This window comes from Callorhinchus milii, unplaced genomic scaffold (genome assembly GCF_018977255.1).
Source record: "Callorhinchus milii isolate IMCB2004 unplaced genomic scaffold, IMCB_Cmil_1.0 Scaffold2, whole genome shotgun sequence".
NCBI lineage: Eukaryota > Metazoa > Chordata > Chondrichthyes > Chimaeriformes > Callorhinchidae > Callorhinchus > Callorhinchus milii.
Window position 1 is genome coordinate 56220174 of NW_024704743.1, and position 16299 is coordinate 56236472.

Sequence of the window (16299 nt, forward strand, 5' to 3'; positions counted from 1 at the left end):
AGGTAAGGCACAGACTCCAGGTTGAGCCATGAATCAACATGCTTGCAAGCAATTGGACATTGCCAATAATGGTCACGATTAAGTTATTTTCCACCTGCCAGGCTGTAGTTCAGCACCATTGCCCAAAATAACAATGTTCGTTTTATACAGCATTACTCCGGAAATGATTTTTAATTGCTTGGATTGTACAAATTGCATTTGGGTACTTTAACTCTTTGCAACGTTGTATTGAGAGGACCATTAAGCTCTCCCTGTTAAATCTGAGCTGATTAGCAAAGCCAATTCATATTTACCTCCCAAAGAATCGGAGCCTCTTCAGTGGAGGGGGAAAAAACCTAAAAGAATAAGTGCAGCACACTCTATAGATACCATGGCAACAAGAGAGACCTATACAGTTCATTGATGTCTATTAATCATGGTTAAGCACATTTATCTTAGTTCTTTATAGCTAACCAGCATAATGATCAGGATTATTATTTATAATTAGAGGAAGTAATAGATCATACATAACCTTTGGATGAGTCTCATTAATTTACCTGATTCCATCGGGACTTCATACTGAGGTAGTTAGGTACTTCATCTCTGTCATTCTGTGCTCCATTGGCATATAGTTAATGCTCTGGAAAGGACAGCAGCATGATCATGGAAAGGAAAATATTACACAATCCCAAGGGAATCTTCTGTCTGGTTTGTTCAAAAGTGGTGCGAAAAATGTAGGACATCCCTTTTGAAAGTTGAGGTGCAAAGTATCCAGCGACATAAGGGTTACCCATTATGTTAGCGGCTGATTCATTGCATTAGTTGATAACATTGTCAGTGTTAACATGAAATAAGAGCACAGTGCCAAGTGCCACTATGTCAATTATGATAACTATACTTAATGATCAGAGATTTACTTTCAATTAAATGTGCCGCTTAATTAACTGTGAAAGTTGGTAAGTCAATAAAAATTCAACAGCATATTTTATAGAATAAAACCTTGAGTTATGGGGTACTCATGGAAAATTGCTGGTTTTAAAATAATTCACAATGATGAGAGCATATTGTTTGGAAATACAACTACCCTGGTTTGAAAGGGTGTTGCTCTAAGGCCTTATACAGTCCCTCAGTTGGGTTTCCCAGAACGACTTGAGTTCCATTTTGTTCAATACTAACAACCAACTGTTATTAAATTTGAAACAATCCTTCCCCCATCAACCATATTTTTAAAAAATAAGAGTTGAACTGTATCTAGTTATTCCAAAGCTTGAACAGCCCTGAAACCTCTGTCATTGTGAAATTACCAGGCAAATGTAGTGGCATCAGAAACTGCACAGATCTGGACCTAAAGCTTCCCTTTGAATCAATTTTCATATGTTCTGTCTCCCCTGGAAATCTGGATGAGGAAAGTTTTTTTGAGTACTAGAATGCTTGTCCCATTTGAGATTGATGCACCTTAAGCCTGCTAAGACTCTAGGCAAGTGACGGTAAGAAATGTAATATGCCACTGTTTGCTGGACACCACTTTGAATGAACTTTTTTTGTTAAAGGAGAACAGTACTGACCCAACAAGTAACCCAGTAGGTCCTAATGTTTTGTCCTCTAAGAAATCCTGTGAATGTTAAACATGCGCTGTTTGAATCAGTCCAGACAATTGAATAAAACAAATCAGTTTTTGTTGCATGAATGATTCACTGATCTTTTGCATAAGGTTTCAGGATCTTCCTGTAAATGTTCTAAATACTGCGGACTGAAGGATAAGCAGTACAGAGGCAGTAATACCCCCAACATAGAAGGAAGTGGTACAGGTTCTAACCCCCAGATTCATTGCTTGGGGAGATATCAGGCAGAAACCAGACGTCTCGCTGCGGAGGTGAGGATTACAAAGGCTTGAAATGTGCTATTTGCACCTCTTCAGCAGCTTGTTTAAAGCAGCATCAGAAGCCTGGGAGTACATTGCTAACCAGCCCCCTAAGCATTGTGTGTCCTGGAGCAATAGAGGGAGGAGAGAGGAATAAATAGGGACATGATACCCTTGCTGAAATTGCACACAGCACATAAGCAAACTTCCACACTGATTGCTGAATATCTTATAGATGGGTTTCTCTGTTTATTTTTTTCTCTCCCAGATCACACCAGTTCCAGGTACACATCCACTTCTGGTGCTCGTCAATCCCAAAAGTGGTGGGAAGCAGGGAGAAAGGTGAGTGTCTGGTTTTGTCTACAAAATAAATGAAGTGACACGTGCAACTACAAACACGCATGATGACCATAAATCGTGACTTTCCACAGTCAGCTCATTGCTATAATTAGGAGCATGACATGCAGATGCTTTGAATGTAATTTCACTACATTACAATACTCAAATAGATTTCAGGTCAAAAATAAGTTCGAAAAAAAATCATTCCGTGAATTGGATCTTTGTGCAACACCTTTAGCACCAAATTTGCACACAAAATACCAATAAAATCGCTGTTATGGTTTTCTTTTTCTATTTGAAGGTTTGTCCCTGAAACTATCTTGATAAATTGAATATAAATCATTATTCAGTTTTATACTCCAGACAATTTTAAAGAGCCTAAAACAAAGTATTGGATTGCACCTTTTAAAATTTTTTGAAAGAAAGGTATACATTTGTTATTGGTTAACTGAAGTCTGAACATTATTAATCTTTCTTAAAACTTTCCCTTTTATCAGGCTACATATCTTCTTGTGGCAATTGCTCTTCAATACCCAGCCCAAATGGTCATTACTTATATGTAAGTTTTGACTCTGAGTGTGCACCAGCTATTTGACTGTGAGGCCCATCACTGCAGAGCTTGATTCTGCTCTCACCTAAGGTCCCAAATGCCTCATGTTCGAGGCCTTGAAAATATTATCTTAAAACTTATGCAGAATTTTGGAAGATGAAATGCTTAAATTCACTGAAAACTTGAAAGCTGATTCTCCTCTGTACCCTCCCTGGAGACCAGCTAATAGCACCACAGATTGGGAATTGAAGCTTGCGATCTTCCAGTCTGTATGACTCAGTATTATAGTCGGAATGGGGTAAAAATTTATAATTTTAAATTGCAAAGATTATTTATTACGAATTACCCAGATGTGGTGGAATTGCCCTCTCCCCCCACCACAGGCAAACATATTGACATCCAAAAGGTGGATTTGCACCTTTGTTTTTCAGAACATGGCCTCTGAGTGCCAGTTAGCAGCTTCAATACAATTCAGAGTAAAGCTGTGATTCCGCTAAATCAGTTGTAAGTTGTGATCCATGAACTGGAAAGCAAACTTCAGTATATTGGAATTCCCGATGGTATTAAATTCTACTTCCAGCTCATTTGGGTAGTTTACATTCAATAGTTGAGGAATTTCTTAATGCAATATAAGCTGCATTATCGATCACATTATTGAATTTATTTAGTGTGTTTGCATTTAAGATCCTTTAAAATTAGCAAAGGCTTTTAATCTTATCACCATTTTTTTGCCAATTTGGAAAAAGCAAACACGTGTTAAACACAGTTCTGAAATTGTATTTTGTCGCTACGAAACGCTGAATATTGTATGATTAGAGGTGCTACTCATTAAATGATTGAGGTGCTAGTCATTAATTTTGTGGTGAAAATAAAGTGTAGAAAACAAATGACCTGGTACAAGTGTCATGTCTAGTTAATATCTCCTGCAAGTGCCTCCATTTATCCTCCCATGTGACTCTGCAATGTTTCAGCATGTGATGCTGTTGAGAACGCTACGCCTGGGGACATTAATTAGGTGTGACACCAGTATCAACCTGACCCCATTGCTCCCTGGAAACGGCCTTCATTATAAATCATCATTAAAAAGCAAAATAATTACAATAAATACCACTCGCTTTCTTGCTATTAAGCGATAAGTCTGCACACATTACTTTGTATATCAAAAACTCATTTTTGCTTTATTAACTTTACCCTTCAGCAAACCCATGAAAACTTTAACATAAAACAGATTGCCTCGGAGGGAGTGGCAGAAAAATTAATATGATGTATTTGGAATCTTTTGCAGAATCTTCAGAAAGTTCCAGTTCCTTCTGAATCCGCGCCAGGTTTACAGTCTCGCCAATAGCGGGCCAATGCCAGGGTAAGTGTACCGCTAAAGTAGAAGCTGGGAATAATGTGCCGAAATGGGGAAAATAATCGGTTGCTACCGTAATTGATTCTTACAATATTCACTTGTTTGTAAAATAAAACAACCTGGTTCCACCCTATCTCTCTGTGAACCTACTGCCCTGGCTGCTCCTTCCATTTAGCAAACACAACCTGTTTTAGCCATTCTGCTCTTACTTTCTCTAAAACGTAATCCCGGAGGCCTCCCATCTTGCCCCTCTCTCTCCCTGCAAAACCAGCCAATCTCTTCAACCACACTTTCAGCTGCAGGTTACCTCCACAACCGCTATACCATTCAGCTGCATGAAGTGCTCTGAGCTGCTCTCCTGACTTAAAACATGCTGTGTAAATTATGCTAAAACCAGCTGGAGATCACCTTTGCTCTGCTGGTTAAGATACCACCAACTTAGACTCAATGGCATGACTATTGTACTTGATTTGAGGATTCAGAATATACAAGAAGTGTTGATTCATATTGATCGAACAACATATTGTACAAAGCTGCTGTTCTTCTGAAAAATAAACTTTTATGTTTTGCTGAGTATCAATAGCTCATTAAGAATAAAATGGGCACCATTGGGCTGAAAGTGCAGTCTGTGTTAAGTGTAGAAGAATTGACAAAGTCAGTACGAATGGGATTTTCCCCCATTATGATCTTGCTTTGGCCAAGTTAGTGGAGATCATTGCAACCGGAATATCAGTTCTTGACTTTCCCAAGGATTGGATTCATTGGAACTTAAGTAAGCATGAAATAAATGAACAATTGTGGTGATTTTGGTCATGGTGCTTTGTTCTTCACAGAGCATGGAAACAACAGCCCTGTCATGGATGACACTTTATCTCCATGGATATCTTTTTATAATCCATTCTTCTTGATCCAGAATGCTGGTGAGCAAAAGCTCCAGCATACACGTTCATTCCATCATTCAAAAGAAATTAAATTGGTCACTCACTTCATGTCTGTTTTGTGGGACATTGTGATGTGCAGATTTGGCTGCTGTTTTTACCTACAAAATAGCCACAATAGCTTGCATTTATATAGGACCTTCACAAGGGGTACTATATCCTGTAGAATTGTTTGAGATGCCCTCCTGACATGAAAGGTGCAATATCAAATACAAAGATTATTATTTTCAATCTTGCTCAGGTTGCTGTCTCTTCAGACCTTTATTCCCCAGTAAACTGCCACTACTTCCTTAACTACACAGAAACCATTGTCTTGTTTTTACATATTCAGCACAGATATCAACTGATCTGCCTCTATTTTCCAAAGCTACATAAGCAAATGCTTAAATTATTTGTAGGAATTTATAATTCCTCTTTCCTTCTCCTCCCACCCACCCACCCAATGAATTGGGCACTATTCTCATGTCTACTACTTTGTGGGGAAATCTTTCTTCTAATCTCTAAGCATAATTTTTTCTAAATCCATTTGTATGATGCTCTTGAGCTTTTTCCTTGTTCCAGTTGATAGTCTACCTGGGCTATCATTTCCAATCTAATGTAATTTCTTTGATCAAGGATATAATGTTGGCTCCAGACCTTGGGTACAGCTCTCTTTTTAGTGGAGCCCCTAAAATATGCTCATTTCTTCTTGCATTTTCTTGAGCCCCTATCTAATGGGGTGGGAGATGCTCTGCACTCAACACTAAACTAAAAATTGCAGCCTGTAAAATTGTATGTTGCATTAAGCGAATGGAAACCACAGTTGTTAATAGAATTTTCCTTTTAAAAAAAATCAATCATTTGGGCAATATAATTCAATATACCTTCATGGGCAATATGATCAGAAAAGTGGACTTCAGTTTGTGTGTTTCAGAGTTGCTACTATGTTAAAGTGAAGTAATTTAAATCTATGTAGAAACTATTGTGGTGCTCTAAGTTGACATATTTCATTACTGCTGAAGACAAATGGCAAAGAGCAGCCTTGTATGAATTATGTGCTGTGCAGCTTGTTATGATACCCTGTGTTCCCAGCAGGGTGGGATGTACAAGTTGATAAATCTTACCCTTACAGAAACATTACAAGATTGCAGGCAGCCTAAGGCTAGATAATCAGACACATCTGTTTCCTAATTCACAAACAACAGTATAATATCTTAAACGTCTGCTTTCCAATCAACCATAGAGGCTGCTTCCTGTAAAACAGAAACATGACTACAGTGAACAAATGCACTTTTACAAAAAAACTCCTTTCCAGTAAAATAATGATAGAAAAATTATATCGGATTAATAATTTGCCCAACATGCTGGAGGGTAAATTCTACCAATCCATCCTGCAATCTTTTTTTGGAAAGACATCCTGTTAGATATATAAATTGAGAAATAGTTATTTTAAAGTAACAGTGAAGTAACATAGAGCAAACTTTCAGAAAGGTTCTATGATTAATATCAATGTCCTGCAGTGATCTGAAGACTTCAAATGAGTACGGCCCTTGCTGATGTTCCCACTCAGTTGTACTTTGCCCTTTCCGTCAGTGAATACTAATTTAGGGATTTGTAAGGATCTGGATTGGGATTACCCTACACAGCATGTTTATTTCCAGCTTGGTTCCCAAAGTGATAGGACAGAGCACCAAACAGTCCTACTCAAAATAGGAATAAGAATATTTGAGTGAATTCACCTGTTATAGATATCTTTCCTTTCAACTACTGTTTGACTCTACTATACCTGATTCTCTTTTACAAGCAGGTTCAGTTTTGTCAAGATATCAGTTAGACTCTAGTTCAGAGTTGAATCCAGAAGATTTTAGGAGACTCACATTTCCAAGTATAATGTACTTTTAAAGGAAACACAAAGAGCAGGAAGATCCTGGATTCAACTCCCAACTGTCTTAGTTAGCTGACATTACACAGGTGAGAGAATGGATAATACAGTTGGTCTCAGTGCATTGAATAAAGGAGGAAAAATTTGAGTTTCTTGAAGTTTTACATCTCTCCTTCTCTGGATATAGTTCCATTTGTGCTGTTCATCATCCATTTATGTGTCAGCCTTTCTCAGCACTCTCACCTCTGAGTCAGAATGTTGTGGGTTCAATGTCAGGACTTGATCTTCCATAGTCTAAGCTGATACTCCAATGCGGTGCTGGGGGTGTGTTCCATTGTCGGAGTTGCCATCCTTCAGTTGGTGGATGTTAAAGATCCCATGGGACTGTTTGAAAAGAGAAGGGAGGTGCTCCTATTGCCCAGTGAAAAATCTGCAAGATAAAAGTAGTCATTTGTTTCATTGCTGTTTGTGGGACATTGCTGTGTGCAAATACAGTCTCTCCGCAGTAAATCCTGTGAAGTGCCTTGGGACATCCTCTGAAATGAAAGGCTCTATGCCAAATGCCAAATTATTATTGCATTGCCCAACTGGACAATATTCATGTGCAAGTTTTCAGAGTGAGGCATGGCAGGCTGTTCAAGTGGGGGCAGAGTGGGTGGTGTGCCACAGCTCAGCCTGATAATGTCGATACATGCAACTCTCAGAATCTCGAGATAGTGATCCACTAAACCAGTGGCTGCTTTTTAACCCTTGTCTAAACTTAAAGGTTTGAGACTGATTATAGCATTACAGCTAGACCGTTGAAATCAGTGAACTCTGTTAGGCCAGGGATTTGATCCTGCAATGTTAATCTACGGGAAATGCCTTTACTTGGGTGAACATAAAACATCTCCCACCCTCTTCAATTCCCCCATCTCCCAAAAATAGCCTAGCTTGGGTGCTCAGCAGGTTATGTAAAGTGTTTTAGGATGCCCTCCCTACATAAAAGGCATTATATAAATGCAAATTGTATTGTTTAATATCCCACTTCTGACCAAAAAATGTATACTGGCGTGGACTAGCTGGGGTGAATAGCTTGTTTCCGTTCTATATAAAAAGCTATTCCTGGGATGGTCCTACTTTTATTTTAATTCCAATAGAGCTGTTTTTTTGTGTGGCAAAAAGCATACTGAGGTATCCTACACTCTTAGCTCAATCCGATGAAAAATAGAAAGACTCCTTTTGAAGCCTGTGAAGATGTCCAGCAAGGTTTGGAGAGCAACATAAATGAATTGTGAGGTGTATCCCCTAATGAACCACTGCCATGGGACTGAGTATTACCGAAATTAATACATTTGTAAAGGTTATTTAAGTCGCATCTGTAGCAGACTCAGTGAGACCACTGGAAGCCGTTCAAACAGAAATAATGAATGCAGTTGTTTTGAATGTTTTTAACCCTTTTACTGTAGCAGATACTGATCATTGTGAAATTTATTTCTGCCTGGAGCTTTGCTCCCAATTTGTTAAGTATATTTTAGAGACTTGTTGGAGAAAAGGAAAAGGTCATTCTAATCCTAAATCAAAGTTCTACGCAGATTCCATCTCTAATCCTTAATTTAGCCCTAATGCTTGTAATCTTTAGTGTTGATAGATAATTCCCATTGCTCTATATTGAGGTTTCATCATTTGGACACAATTAGGCACAATTTAAGTGATTTTCACCTAGAACATTTGTTAAAGTTAACCACTTTTAATTCTGTTAAAATAAAGGTTGCTAGGTTGTTGGAATCATTACAGAAGTATGCATTTTTCAATTCATTTGAAGCATTTTAGGCACATTGTGATTATCGCCAATATGGGACTCCATATTTCCCAGCTCTGTTTTTCAAGTCACGAGCATGAGACAGCCAGTCACAAATCAAAAAGGGTGTTTAGGAAACGTCTTTTCACAGAGAGTGGTGAGAATGTGGAACTTGGTGTCATAAGCTGTGGTTGAAGCTAATAGTAGGAAGATATTTCAGAGGAAAATTGAAAATTCAGATAGCTTGAGTCCTTTTTTCACAGATTTCATGGCAGAACTGGTTCTGTAATTTTGTTTCTTCCATGCAACATTTTTCACCGAAATTGTGACTGACCTACATAGACATCCATACGACTGACTGATTGGTAAAATAATCCAATGGGGGTAGGGGCAATATTCATTCAAAAAAAGAGGGAGAAAAAAAGTGATTCCAATACTAGTTTGAAAACGCATTGTTTGGAACTCTTTATTTAAAATGATATATCTAAATATGTTTTCCTTTTTAGGTTAAATTTTTTTCGAGACGTCCCAAATTTTAGAGTTCTGGCCTGTGGTGGGGATGGAACTGTAGGATGGATCTTGGATTGTGTAGGTAAGGTCCTTGGCTATTGTGCTTCCCACAAATACACTCAGAAAATGGATGGTTGAGGAATATTTCTCAATCAATAAGAACTTTTCACCAAGAATTACACGTGGCTGAGAGTATAATTCGTGTCCATCCCATGGATTCACATGATATTAAACCACAAAAATGAAGCTCACATTACTTATTCGATGAAACACCAAGTATCATAGCTTGAACAATTCATAAATAACTCAATTTTTAAGTATATACTAATTTATCTCTTATCCCCATACCCTCCTCAATCTCTAACTGAGAGTGCTGACTGTAATGTTACTATTGTACATCCCTGTACCATTCCTATACCCTTTTACTCTCAGAATTTTTTTTCTCTCCCTCTATTCTCTCTCTTTCTATGACTTTAAATTGCTCTCTATTGCTTTCTTATCCCTTCCACAGCTCTAACCGTACACTGTACACTCCTGAAAAAACACCAGTCTCACATTGCCAGTTCACAGTTGCACTGGAACACTGAATCAAATGGCTGGGAGTCATGTGCAGTGCTTAGTTTGTTTTATTTGCTCTTCCCGACTCAGCCTAATGTGGATAAGGTGATGCATGGGTAGTCAGCGTGTAGTTACATGTACATTTGGCTATCAGAATTATATCCAGAATTAGATTATTGTATCTTATGTAGCTCAGTTGCTGCTTACCTATTATGCAATCAGTTCATCAAAATTGTAATTGGTTATGTTGGACTGTATTGGACAATTTAAATGCATGAGCTTGTCATGAATACAGGAGCAAGGAAGTAATGTTACAACAACAATCAACAACAATCCTTGCATTTGATATAGTGCTTTTCACGTCGGGAGGATGTCCCAAAGCGCTTCACAGAACCCACTGTAAAGTGAATTGACTGTATATTTGTGGGCGAACGCGGCAGCCAATTGCGCACAGCAGTGTCCCACAAACAGTCGTAGATTGAAAATGACCAATTTATTATTGTTTTTGGTTTTTGGAGGGATTATTATTAGGCGTGTGGATTAAGGAAACTTGCCCAAGGTTTCGCCCTCTGCCTGGAATTGAACTCAGGTCTCTCGCTTGCAAAGCGAGTGCTCTAACCACTGAGCTACAGGACTCCATGTTAAATTTGTACAAGAGATTGGTTAGGTCACTGTTGTCAGTGGAATACAGTAGAGCCCCATTATAACATAATTCGGGTCTTCTCCCAGTCTATGGTATAACTGGAAATGATTGCTAATTAGTGCTTCCCTGTTCATTGTGCATGTGTGCAGATAGCCAGCCCTGGCCTAGTTTTTGTGCGCTAAGAATGGCCAACTTCTGGGTAATCAGAGCACCACTGATCAATTCAACTGATATCAATTCCTGTGTTTTGTGAAAAGCCAGCTAGTATTTTGAAATTTACTGGCCAGCTTTCTGCACATATTTTAGATTTTCTGAAAAGTGAATGTCACGGTCCACAATCCAATAGTGCTATAATTGAACCCATGTTATGACAACACATGTTCTGCTCTGGACCAGTATTGAGCACCGAAAGAGGCATCACTATTGTGGGGAGAATGCAATAGAGGCTCAGCTCAATAAGATGAGCAGAGTGATGAGAGGTTATGTAGAAAGGTGAGAAAAGTTGAGCATATGTTCGCTGGAGTATGACAAGTTCAAAAAGGGTCTAAGTGAGGTCTTTCAAATTGTAAATGATTTTGGTTGGTAAATAAAAGGACAATTTCCATAAGTCAGAGAGTCTAACAAGAGTATAAATTGAGGGTTAAACAAATGATAGATGGAATTTTTTTGTGTGATAAGCTAGATGGTACAATCTTAAAGAGGGCAAAGGAACTGAGACACCTGGGGATTCATATAGATAAATCTTTGACGTTGGCAGGTCAGGTAGATAAAGCTGTTAAGAAAGCATACAGGATACTAGGCTTTATAAATAGGGGTATAGAATACAAAAGTCAGGAAGTTATGATAAACCTTTATAAAACATTGGTTAGGTCTTAGCTAGAGTATTGCGTTCAGTTCTGGGCATCACACTTTAGGAAGGATGTCAAGGCATTGTAGAGGGTACAAAGGAGATTTACCAGGATGGTACCAGGAATGAGGGCCTTCAATTATCAGAAGAGGCTAGAGAAGCTAGGATTATTCTCCGTGGAGCAGAGAAGGATAAGAAGAGATTTAATAGAAGTTTTCAAAATTATGAGGGGATTCGATAAGGTGAACAAGGAGAAACTATTTCCACTGGCGGGTGGGTCGGTAGCCCAAGGGCACCGATTTAAAATAGTTGTTAAAAGAAATAGAGGGGAGGTGAGGAGAATTTTTTCACAGCGTGTTGTTCGTATCTGGAATCCATTGCCTGAAAGGTTGGTGGAAGCCGATTCATTAACAACTTTTAAGAGAGAAATCGATAACCCTTTGGGGAGGACAAGTTTCCAGGGCTATAAGCAGAGAGAGTGGGAGTCAGATTAATTTGGGTAGCTCTTTTCAAAGAGCCGGCATAGACACGATGGGCCGAACGGCCTCCTTCTGAGCTGTATAATTCTATGCTTTTATGATTATTAGATTATGGAATGCTTTGCCTCAAATAGTGTTTGAAAGCAAGTATAGAACAACATGTAAAGGGTAGAAACACAGAAAGAAGCCTTTTTGCCCATAAAATCTGCACCAACTCTCAGATCAAGGAGATCAATTGAGTCTCACTGCCCCACTTTATCCGCATACACAACAACTTGCACTTATATAGCATCCTCCAGACAGGGTAGTGTCTCAGAACGATACCCCTTCAAGCTCTTCTCTTTCATATTGCCTGTCTACTTTCTTCTTGAAAGCTACACTATAATTGAATACATTCTTGAATAAAAATAATATTGAAGGATAAGGATAGAGTCAGAGATAGCAAAGGAAAGAGATTGGAGATAACTACACTTGCACATACAGGGACACCAGCAACTATATTTCGGTGGTTGGCCAATGTTGTGTATTATCACCAAAGTCTACGTCATTGAGGTTTGAATTAGATTTCATACATTTCCCACAATTGCCAAACTGAGGTGGCAATTACTATACGTTGGCCAGAGGGGGGCCGGGGTCCCGGGGATCAGGACCAGCGTTAGCCAGAGTCGGGGCGGATAACTGCCGGCTGGGCGGGAGTCTCGTGAACCTTGAAGTGGGGTGGGTGTCGCGGGGATCGAGCGGCGGCCATTACCGGTGAGGAGGGATGCCATTTTTGACTTCCAGTTTTTCCCCGCCATTCCACGTGACGTTACTTCCGCCCTCTAGGTTTGAATCCCTGGCAGCAGCTACAACACAGTACTGTACAGGACAGGATAGCCTGTACCAGTGTCTCCGTCCGTCCGTCCACCTGTCATTCCCCTGCAGGCTGCTTGTTGCTTTCCACAATGAGCACTCTTCCCCCCTCTGTGCCACCTCTAGCCCCCCCAGTCTCCTGCAGGCTGACAGTGTCCTGCTAAACCCACCGCCTCTTGTCCCAGCGTGCGCATCTTGACTGCCGTCCCCAACCCGAGCTGGCCCTCCCTCGAAATGCCCCCCTCCCTGCAACTTTCCCGCTCTGTCCTGCTCTATCTCTGCCCTCCCCGCCTCTTATCTCTGCTGGATCCCCCACACTGCCTCCCTCTGCTCCAGCTTGGGAATCCTCCGCCGGGCTCATCGCGGCACTCGGCGCTGGCTGTCCAGCAGCAGCCATACTGACTGCCCCATTCCCCACTACCGCCGCAAGTCACCCCGGACCCTGACCCGGGGGCTAACCTCTCCTCCCTCATCCGCGTCCCCACCCTCCCTCCCAACTAACCCACTACCCCCTCCCAACCCACACATCCCCCTGCCAACTGTCCACTCTGCATTGAACTTCAAAATGTCAGCTCCATCTCCAACAAGATCCTGGCCATCAATGAACTCATCCTCGATGAGAACATTGACATCATGGCATTAACAGAAACCTGGATCACCCCAGGTGACACCTTCCCCTCACTGAGGCCACACCATCCGGCTACACCTATCACCATGCCCCACTCCCCAACCATCGTGGTGGTGGTGCGGCTCTCATATCCAGGGCATCACTTGTCCTATTGCCCTACTCCACCAACTCATTCTCCTCCTTCGAACACCTTACCCTCTGCCATCCCTCCCACCTCTCTCTGAAAATTCTCTTACTTTACCGCCCCCCAAAATTCTCTCCCATCTTCATCTCTGACATCTCCACCCTTCCTGTTTCCCTCTGCCTCTGCTCCGACCGCCTCATCATCCTAGGCGACTTCAACCTCCACTTCACCCCCTCCTGCTCCACCTCCTCAGACTTCTCCTCTCTCAACCTCTTCCTCCACATCCACTCTGCTACCCATACCCACGGTCACCCGTTCGACCTGGTGATCACCCGGGGCCTCAGCATCTCGAATGTCACCATCACTGACAAGGCCATCTCTGACCACCATTTCATATCCCTCAACTCCCATATCCCTCTCCCCACTGCCTCCAAACATACCACCATCTTCTACCGCTTGTGGAAGATCTCCCAGCAATCCCTCTCTGTTTCCCTGGAGTCCTCTGATTTCCTCCCTCTCTGGCCCACCTCTTGCAACAATCCACTCACTGCACTCACTCTTCTCCACAGCACTCTCTCCACCACACTTGAGGTCCTTGCTCCCCTCACCTCCCGAACTGCCTCCTAGTCCCAATCCTCACGCTGGTTCTCCAGCCACCTTCGCTCGCCTAAGGGCCGGGTGTAGTCTGCCAAATGCACTTGGCTCAAATCCGGCCTAACGGTCCACCGCCACATCTGGCTGGACCTCATCCCGCTCCGCTCTCGCCTCAGCCAAATCATCCTTCTATTCCAGGTTAATCCTGGAGGCGAAAGGAAATCCCAGGCTCCTGTTCTCCACCGCTAACCGGCTCCTCCGCCCTCTCCGACATGCCTCGCAGATACTTTCCTCTGACTCTCACTGCAAAAAAATGCTGGACTGTCTCGAGTACAAAATCGAGGGAATCCGCTCAGCTGCTACTGCCCTCCAAATTTCCAACCCCTCCCTACCCCCACCCCTCACAATTACACATCCGACAATTACTCATCCCTCATTCCACACCTTTGAACCTGTCACTCCCTCCTCTGTCTTCAACACGGTAACCTCCATGAAGTCCACCACCTGCTCCCTCGACCCCATCCCCACCCCTCTCCTTAAATCCCAGCTCCACCTCCTTGCCCCACTCCTGGCCGACATCATCAACCTCTCCCTCTCATCTGTCACTGTTCCTACCCCCGTCAAAACAGCCATTATCAACCCCACCTTGAAAAAACCTTCCCTCGACCCATCACATCTATCCAGCTACCGGCCCATCTCAAATATTCCTTTCCTCTCCAAGGTCCTTGAGAGAGCCATTGCCTCCCAGCTTCGCTCTTTCCTCTCACTCCCTCCATGAACCCCTTCAATCGGGTTTCCGTGCTGTGGGTAGCACAGAAACTGCTCTGGTTAAGGTCACAACTGACATCCTGACCATGTGTGACCAGGGCTCCCTCTGCCTCCTCGACCTCTCTGCCGCCTTTGACACCGTGGTCCACTAAACCCTCCTCCACCGGCTCTCCTCCCACCTAAATCTTCAGGGTTCTGTCCTTGACCTACCTTTCACACCGCCTCCATTTCGTTATGACAAACGGTTTCTCCTCCAGCCCCCTCACTGTCTCGTGGGGTGTTCCTCAGGGCTCTGTCCTCAGTCCCCTCCTCTTCACCCTCTACGTGCTACCCCTTGATGATGTCATCCGCAGACATGGGGTAAGTTTCCACATGTATGCAGATGACACCCAATTCTACCTCTCTGCCTCCACCCTGAACTCCAGGACTACTGAGGTCATGACCAACTGCCTGTCTGACATCAAGTCCTGGATGAGGGCCAACTTTCTCCAACTCAACATCAGCAAGACCGAGTCCCTCCTGATTGGCTCACACCAGCGCTTCCGCACTTCAGGGAGGTGTCCATGGCTGCACACTCAACCTCACTCAGCCAGTCAGAAACCTGGGTATCTTGTTTGACACTGAACTGTCCTTTCTGCCCCACATCCGCGCCATGACCGGCACTGCCCACCACCACCTCCGCACATTGCCAGACTCCGCCACTGCCTCATCCCTCAGGCTGCCGAAACCCTCACCCACACATTTGTCACATCAAGACTCGATCACGGGAACTTCCTTCTCATCGAGCTTCCTGACTCTTCCCTTCACAAGCTGCAGATCATCCAAAACTCTGCAGCTTGTGTATTCTCACGCACTTGGCTCCGTGACCAATTCACTCCCATCCTCACCCGACTCCACTGGCTCCCCATCCCCCAGAGGATCGAATTCAAAATCCTCGTCCTCACCTTTAAGACCATGCATGGTCTTGCCCCCTCCTACCTCTCTGACCTGCTGACTCCCTAGCAGCCTGCCTGCTCCCTCCGTTCATCAGGCTCCGGCCTGCTCCATGTCTCCCGCCTGACTGTCGGTGGCCGGGCTTTCAGCCTCTCTGCCTCCACACTCTGGAACTCCATCCCACGGTCCCTTCACCTCGCTTCCTCCCTTGCCTCCTTCAAGGCCGGTCTCAAGACCCTTCTCTTCGACTGTGCCTTTGGTCTCACTCCCACCTCTCTGCCTTCCCTCACCCCTACATCACCCCTCCCCTATGCTCGGGCCCTGACATCTGACTGTTCAGCACTTTGGGATGTCCTCCAGACATGAAAGCCACTCTATAAATGTAATTTTGTTGTTGTTGTTTATTCTTCTAGTTATACAGTATTTTCAACCTAAAGTGAATTTAAAGGATTGATGTTTATTGGTTCAATTGCTAAGTATTCTAGTAGAAAAGCAGCTAAAATATTGTGATGCTTTTCTTTCATTTTGTTTGTAGACAAGGCGAATTTACTCCAACATCCTCCAGTTGCAGTTCTTCCACTTGGGACAGGCAATGACTTAGCGAGGTGTCTGAGATCAGGAGGAGGTGAGAGTAATTTTTCATCCATTGAAATGCATCGTGTCCACAGGCAATTGTGCTGAATTCCACAGCCATCAGTTGT

At 42.7% G+C, this 16299-nt stretch overlaps 1 protein-coding gene across 1 annotated transcript in view; it reads left to right on the plus strand.

Moving 5' to 3' along the window:
* dgkb (diacylglycerol kinase, beta) overlaps positions 1 to 16299 on the plus strand; it is a 302801-nt gene that overhangs the window by 93224 nt on the left and 193278 nt on the right. The window contains exons 15-18 of the mRNA XM_042332421.1: positions 2109 to 2182; positions 4015 to 4089; positions 9169 to 9254; positions 16134 to 16223. Of these exons, the coding sequence (XP_042188355.1) occupies positions 2109 to 2182; positions 4015 to 4089; positions 9169 to 9254; positions 16134 to 16223 (325 nt within the window). The remainder of the gene's footprint in view (positions 1 to 2108; positions 2183 to 4014; positions 4090 to 9168; positions 9255 to 16133; positions 16224 to 16299) is intronic.